This window comes from Antechinus flavipes, chromosome 4 (assembly GCF_016432865.1).
Source record: "Antechinus flavipes isolate AdamAnt ecotype Samford, QLD, Australia chromosome 4, AdamAnt_v2, whole genome shotgun sequence".
NCBI classification, from domain to species: Eukaryota; Metazoa; Chordata; class Mammalia; order Dasyuromorphia; family Dasyuridae; genus Antechinus; species Antechinus flavipes.
The window spans coordinates 38,305,172-38,312,605 of NC_067401.1; the positions used below are offsets into that span (position 1 = coordinate 38,305,172).

A 7,434-nucleotide genomic window follows, 5' to 3' on the forward strand; every position below is an offset into this window, starting at 1 on the left:
TTTTGTTTTCCCCTCCCTTTAAGGCCATCATCAGGATAAGAGTAGGTTTTGCTTCCAGTCCTGTCTTTCAAGACTTCCTATGGGACCTTGGAGCTTAAGTCTCTAGGACTGAGTGTTTTATTGTATTGATGAAGAAGAATTTCCCTGCTCTACCTTTCCCCATGACACAGTTCAAAGGGAAAACAGATAAGATGGGAAATAAGTTCAAGAATGTTATTGTAGAAAATTGTCACTTGAAGCCCCTTAAAGAATATAAAAAATGGCAGTAAAGGGTTATGTTTTCTCCCTCCAGGTCAATTAAATTGTGCACCAAGATGTCTCATCTCTTGGCAAGCATCTCCACCATCATGGATGTTTTCTACCAATATTGTGACCAAGACGAGGACACAATGAGCCAAAGTGCACTGAAGGAATTTCTGGAGAATGAGCTGCAATGTATTCTGAAGGTGAGTTTTCTATTAAATGCAATGGGCTGGGACAAAAGGCAGGTGTATTTTCTTTTATTTGGTATTTTTCATATTCAGCCATTCCTAAAAAGAGGGAGCCAGGTGGTATAGTAGATAGAGTACAGGAGAGAGGAAGTTCTTATTGTTGTGGTTGAATGATTTTCCAATAGTGCCAAAACCTTAGTGACCCCATTTGGGGTTTTCTTGGCAAAGATACTAGTTCATCATTTCCTTCTCCAGCTCATTTGACAGATGAAAAAACTGAGACGAACAAGGGTAAATGACTTACCCAAAATCACATAGTTGATAAGTGTCTGAGGCCAGATTTAAATTCAGGGACTCCACACAAGAGGAGGAGTGCTCTATCCACTGCTCTACCTACTTCCCTGAGAGGGAGGGAAAACTGAGGTCAAACTCTACTTCAGACATTTACTAGCTGTGTGATCCTGAGCAAGCTACTTAACAAGTCTCAGCTTCAGTCTTTTTTATCTGTAAAATGGGAGAGAATAGCATCTCCCTTATAGGAGTATTGGGATACACATATATCTATATGTGTATATTCAGAAAGAACATATATAAAGTGCTTTGCACTCTCAAAGAAGTATATAAAATCCTAGTTAACACTTGCTTCTAATTAGTAGGAAGCAAAAAAATTCACATAATCAATATTCCATCTGAGTCCTGTAAAGAGCATTCTAAAATTAAATACAGCAATGATAATATCTGATGTTTAGTGAGGTAATAGATAATGAGCCAGCCTTGAACCCCAAAATCTGTATCCAATTCCTCACTAATACATATAAGCTGTGTGATCCTAGACAAATCACATAACTTCTAAGTACTAAAAGCAACTAAGACTATGTATGTACCAATCTCTGTATTGGTAGAGGAGACGATAGTCTACCTATTCATTGAAAGCACACATTCTGGAGAACTAATTGGTGGAATAGATAGAGCAAAGGCCCTATAGTCAGAAGGACCTGAGTTCAAAGCCGTTCTCAAATATTTACTAGCTGTGTGACCCTCGACAAGTCATTTAATCATGATTGCCTCTGAAAGGAAGGAAGGAAAGAGGGAAGAAGGGAAGAAGGGAGGGAAGGAATGAGGAAAGGAGAGAGGGAGTGAGAGAGGAAAAAGGGGAGGAAGGAAGGAAATAAGAAAAGGAAGGAGGAAGGAAAAAGGGGAAGCAAGAAAAACACATTCAGTAGTTTTCAAAGGGCAATAAAAAGATGAAGAGGAAAGTCAATCATATTTGTTGATTGGTGATTCCCAAAGACTTAATACAAATTTAACCTATTGTTTCTGTTGAAATTATCATACTTCCATAAATAGTGTCTTATATACATTCATTCTCTTGCTCAACAGAATTCCCCCCTGATAACTAATGCTATTTGTTCCCTAAATATGACTGTCTACTGACAATGAACAGAGTAAGAGCAGGGTAGCAGGGACTAATTAGAGTCCATCTAGGTACAACTACATGCACCAGTGGCTAACACACCTTCATTTATTGGGGATGTAGTAATTTCAGATTCATTGGAGGTGTTTTTGCATCTTGCTTTTTTGTACAGAATCCAGGAGATGCTGATACTGTGGATGTCTTCATGCTTAATATGGATCATGATCGTAACAGAAGAATAGATTTTACTGAGTTTTTGTTGATGATATTCAAGCTGACAATGGCATTCAACAAAACCTTCAAAGAAGAGTATTGTCATCATCATCATGAGGATCAGACTGAAGAAGAGGAAGAAGAACAAAAGGGGGGAGAAGCAGATGGACTGAAAAAAAGAAAAAATGAATCTAGGAAAAAGGCCCATCAGCAGCTTCTGAAGAAGGAGAAAGTCTCAGTAACCCTCAGTCCTCAAGCACAGGGAAATATAGTTCTGGCTCAGGCTCTGGCTCCAGACAGTCATCTAGCTCTGGTCAACATGGGTCAAGATCAGACCACTCATCAAGCAATAGAGGTCATGGATCTAATGTAGGTCAAGGTCATAGTTCCCATTCCCAGCAGTCCTCCAGCTCTGGCCAACATGGCTCACACTCAGATTCTGACTCAGAATCTGGCTCAGGTCAAACTTCAAGCTCTAAGCACCAGGGGTCTAGATCAGATCATTCCAGCTCTGGAAGACATGGTTCCAGAATCACTCATTCCTCCTCTCAGAGAAGACATAGGTCCAGCTCAGGTGAACAATCTGAAACTTCTCAAGATCAAGGACATAGTTCTAGCTCCCATCAATCCTCCAGCTCAGGGAAACATGGCTCTGGCTCCATCTCAGGCTCAGGTTCTGGCTCTGGCTCACAGTCATCTAGCTCAAAAAAACATGGCTCAAGCTCAGATTCTGGCTCTGGCTCCAGGCAATCATCTAGCTCTGGTCAATATGGATCAAGATCAGATCATTCATCAAGCAACAGGGGTCATGGATCTACTGGAGGTCAAAGGCATAGTTCCCATACCCAGCAGTCCTCCAGCTCTGGCCAACATGGCTCACATTCAGATTCTGGCTCAGGCTCTAACTCTGCCTCTGAATTTGATTCAGAATGTGTCTCAGGTCAGTCCTCAAGCTCTAGGAAACAGGGTTCAAGATCAGGCCATTCCTCTAGGTCTGAGAGACATGATTCAGGCTCAGCTCAATCCTCTCAGAGAAGACACAGGTCCAGCTCAGGTGAGCAATCTGGAATTTCTCAAGACCGAGGACATAGTTCCCATCAGTCCTCTAGCTCTGGGAAACATGGCTCTGGTTCAGGCTCAGGCTCAGGCTCTAGGCAGTCATCTAGCTCTGGTCAACATGGGTCAAGATCAGACCACTCATCAAGCAATAGAGGTCATGGATCTAATGTAGGTCAAGGTCATAGTTCCCATTCCCAGCAGTCCTCCAGCTCTGGCCAACATGGCTCACACTCAGATTCTGACTCAGAATCTGGCTCAGGTCAAACTTCAAGCTCTAAGCACCAGGGGTCTAGATCAGATCATTCCAGCTCTGGAAGACATGGTTCCAGAATCACTCATTCCTCCTCTCAGAGAAGACATAGGTCCAGCTCAGGTGAACAATCTGAAACTTCTCAAGATCAAGGACATCGTTCCAGCTCCCATCAATCCTCCAGCTCAGGGAAACATGGCTCTGGCTCCATCTCAGGCTCAGGTTCTGGCTCTGGCTCACAGTCATCTAGCTCAAAAAAACATGGCTCAAGCTCAGATTCTGGCTCTGGCTCCAGACAATCATCTAGCTCTGGTCAATATGGATCAAGATCAGATCACTCATCAAGCAAAAGGGGTCATGGATCTAATGTAGATCAAGATCATAGTTCCCATTCCCAAAAATCCTCCATCTCTGGATCAGGTCAGGTCTCCTCTCAGAGAAAACATAGGTCTAACTCAGGTGAAGAATCAGGAAACCAGGGTTGTAGGGTAATTAGTTTCAGCTCCATTCAGCCTTCAAGTTCCAAGAATAATGGCTCTGACACTGCGGCAGGCTTTGGCCAGTCCTCTAGCACTAGTCAGTATGGCTCAGGATTAGGTCAGTCATCTACTAGAAAGGGACATGGATCTGGTTCACATGGCAAGATAGGTATTCCCATAGGAGAGGGGCAGAGTTCCAGTTCCCAGCAGTCTTCTGGCTCTGGCCAACATGGCTCATACTCAGATTCTGGCTCTGGCTCTAGGCAGTCATCTAGCTCTGGTCAACATGGGTCAAGATCAGATCATTCATCAAGCAATAGGGGTCATGGATCTAATATAGGTCAAGGTCACAGTTCCGGTTCCCAGCAGTCCTCCAGCTCTGGCCAACATGGCTCACAGTCAGATTCTGACTCAGAATATGGCTCAGATCAAGCTTCAAGCTCTAAGCGCCAGGGGTCTAGATCAGACCATTCTTCCAGGTCTGGGAAACACCAATCAGGCTCAGGTCACTCCTCCTCTCAGAGAAGTCATAGGTCCAGCTCAGGTGAGCAATCTGGAACTTCCCAAGATCAAGGACATAGTTCCAGCTCCCATCAGTCTTCTAGTTCTGGGAAACATGGCTCTGGTTCAGGTTCAGGCTCAGGCTCTGGCTCCAGACAGTCATCTAGCTCTGGTCAATATGGGTCAAGATCAGATCATTCATCAAGCAACAGGGGTCATGGATCTACTGGAGGTCAAAGGCATAGTTCCCATACCCAGCAGTCCTCCAGCTCAGGCCAACATGGCTCACACTCAGATTCTGGCTCAGGCTCTAACTCTGCCTCTGAATCTGACTCAGAATATGACTCAGAATATGGCTCAGGTCAGTCCTCAAACTCTAGGCAACAGGGTTCAAGATCAGGCCATTCCTCCAGGTCTGGGAGACATGACTCAGGCTCAGCTCAATCTTCCTCTCAGAGAAGACACAGGTCCAGCTCAGGTGAGCAATCTGGAATTTCTCAAGATCGAGGACATAGTTCCCATCAGTCCTCTAGCTCTGGGAAACATGGCTCTGGTTCAGGCTCAGGCTCAGGCTCAGGCTCTAGGCAGTCATCTAGCTCTGGTCAACATGGGTCAAGATCAGATTACTCCTCAAGCAATAGGGGTCATGGATCTAATGTAGGTCAAGGTCATAGTTCCCATTCCCAGAAGTCCTCCAGCTCTGGCCAACATGGCTCACACTCAGATTCTGGCTCAGAATCTGGCTCAGGTCAAACTTCAAGCTCTAAGCACCAAGGGTCTAGATCAGATCATTCCAGCTCTGGAAGACATGGTTCCAGAATCACTCATTCCTCCTCTCAGAGAAGACATAGGTCCAGCTCAGGTGAACAATCTGAAACTTCTCAAGATCAAGGACATCGTTCCAGCTCCCATCAGTCCTCCAGCTCAGGAAAACATGGCTCTAGCTCCAGCTCAGGCTCTGGCTCCAGGCAGTCCTCTAGCTCAGGAAAATATGGATCAGACTCTGGCTCTGGCTCTGGCTCTGGCTCCAAACAGTCCTCTACCTCTGGCCAATATGGATCAGATTCAGGTCAGTCATCAAGCAACAGGGGTCATGGAATTAGTCCACGTGACAAGATAGGTGTTGCTACAGGTGAAGGTCATAGATCCCATACTCAGCAGTCTTCCAGCTCTGGGCAACATGCCTCTGAACATGGCTCAGATCAGCTTTCTCTGAAGAGAAAGCAGCAATATTTCTAAGAGTAGCCACATTCTAGTCCTAAAGGATCCATGTTCTCCCTCTTTTAATTAATCAGATTTGGTGGCCTATATCCTATACCTCCGTGATTCTTCTTTGATATATGGATCCACTTATGGGAGAGATCTATTCATTTTTTTGCTTTGCCTTTTTGACAATTATATGACCTGAGCCTATCATAACACTTTTTTTCTGGGGTTAGAGAAATCCTTTTTAAAATTCTTCTGTTCTATGTAGAATTTTATGCTTTTCTTCCTATTTGCTTTTGATTTCTTTTAGCTATATCATTTAGTAATATAGCTTGTTGTTTACTTGATTAGCTAATCAAGAGGGGAATAAATGAAAGAAGGTAAACACAGTCAGGGATTGATTGGAAAGCCAAATTAGGAAGTGTTTGGGGTATTTGGTATAACAATGGCACTTTTCTTCATTTGAGAACTTGACTTATGAAACACCTTTGTGATTGTGAATTGATATTATGGGCAATCAATAATCTCTAAGGAGCTAAAAGATAGTTGAATAGATTCCTGGTCTTTAATTGCAAAATCATACTTCCAGTCCTATGTTCCAGATAGAATGCTATACTGTGGGAATAAGTATTAAGATTATAAAAGCAGGGAAGCATCTTCAGTACTTTTGAAGTTCACAATGGTGATAAAACCCTGATTCCTTAGAGTATTTTCATAAGAAAACCAACAATCTTTAAGAGAATTTGGAATTATGCCCTTCTCCCTCAGAAACAGATGAAAAGAGGTAGTTGAGAGGTAGTAATGTCTCCCATTTTGATCCAAAGAGCAAAATTATGGGCACTAACAACATTAAAGAATGTGCATTTAGAAACTATTGTAAATTTGAAATCTAGGGAATAATTTCTTCAACTTCTGACTTTAGACTACCTCGTCCTTTCACCAAACGTTACACTTAAGAGAATGGTATCTATGAGGAGAAGGGAAGAGAAAATGTACATTATTATTGTGAAGCTCTTATAATTGGCTATAATAAATTCAAGATTATTGACTCTTAATTGTTATAGGACATTTGATAAATTTTTAAAATTGAATTTCAACATAATTAACAATAAACAATTGATTATCAAATAATATGATGTGTATCTTCTCTGCTTCAAAATAATAGTCAAAAAATATTGATTCTGTCCAACTGTGGAAAATAAAAGTTGGAAAACTGGAGGAGTGCAAAGCAATACCAGGTAGCTAGTTATAAGACATGAGTCATGATCTTCCAGAGAGAAAGGTCATGAAAAAATTCATCTAAGAGTAATTTTTTTCACACATAATATAGTACATACATGTATCCAAATGGGTCCGCACATTACTCAGCTGCAGGATACTTAGCCTTGGGGACATTTGCAGCAGAGGAAGAGAGAAAAGACAAAGAATGAGAAGGCAAAAAGCAATTTTTAAAAAAAGAAATAAAACTCACAAGCATAAAAAAATGAATAAAAATTCATGGAAGACAGGAAACATATAACATGTGTCTGTGTTTGTATGCATATGTACATATACATATTATATGTGTATGTATAATGAAAAATTAACCCAAAATTGCCGATGAACAAAAGATATAGCTGTAGCTTCCCTAAAAATCATCATAAAAGAGTAAGATAATCTAGTATTGTTCCAAGTAGAACAACATTTTTTTTCTTTTTTTATTTAGTTTCTTTTAAATTTATGGAATAAAACAAACATTTCCATAAAATAGCATGATAAATTGCACATAAAACCACAAATCTATTATGTACAACTTGCTATTCCTTTTAAATATATAGTAATGTAATCAAGGAAATTTGTCCATCCCTCACTGTAAAGATGGCAACTATTAGACAGAAATAT

General features: G+C 41.4%; 1 protein-coding gene across 1 annotated transcript; it reads left to right on the plus strand.

Annotated features, from left to right (window-relative positions):
* Window positions 1–314: 314 nt before the first annotated feature.
* Window positions 315–6,684, plus strand: LOC127561222 (hornerin-like). The gene is made up of 3 exons (XM_051996519.1): window positions 315–446; window positions 2,254–2,881; window positions 4,187–6,684. The coding sequence occupies exons 1-3, from the start codon at window positions 315–317 to the stop codon at window positions 5,584–5,586; spliced, it is 2,160 nt and encodes a 719-aa protein (XP_051852479.1). The 3' UTR covers window positions 5,587–6,684.
* Window positions 6,685–7,434: the final 750 nt, after the last annotated feature.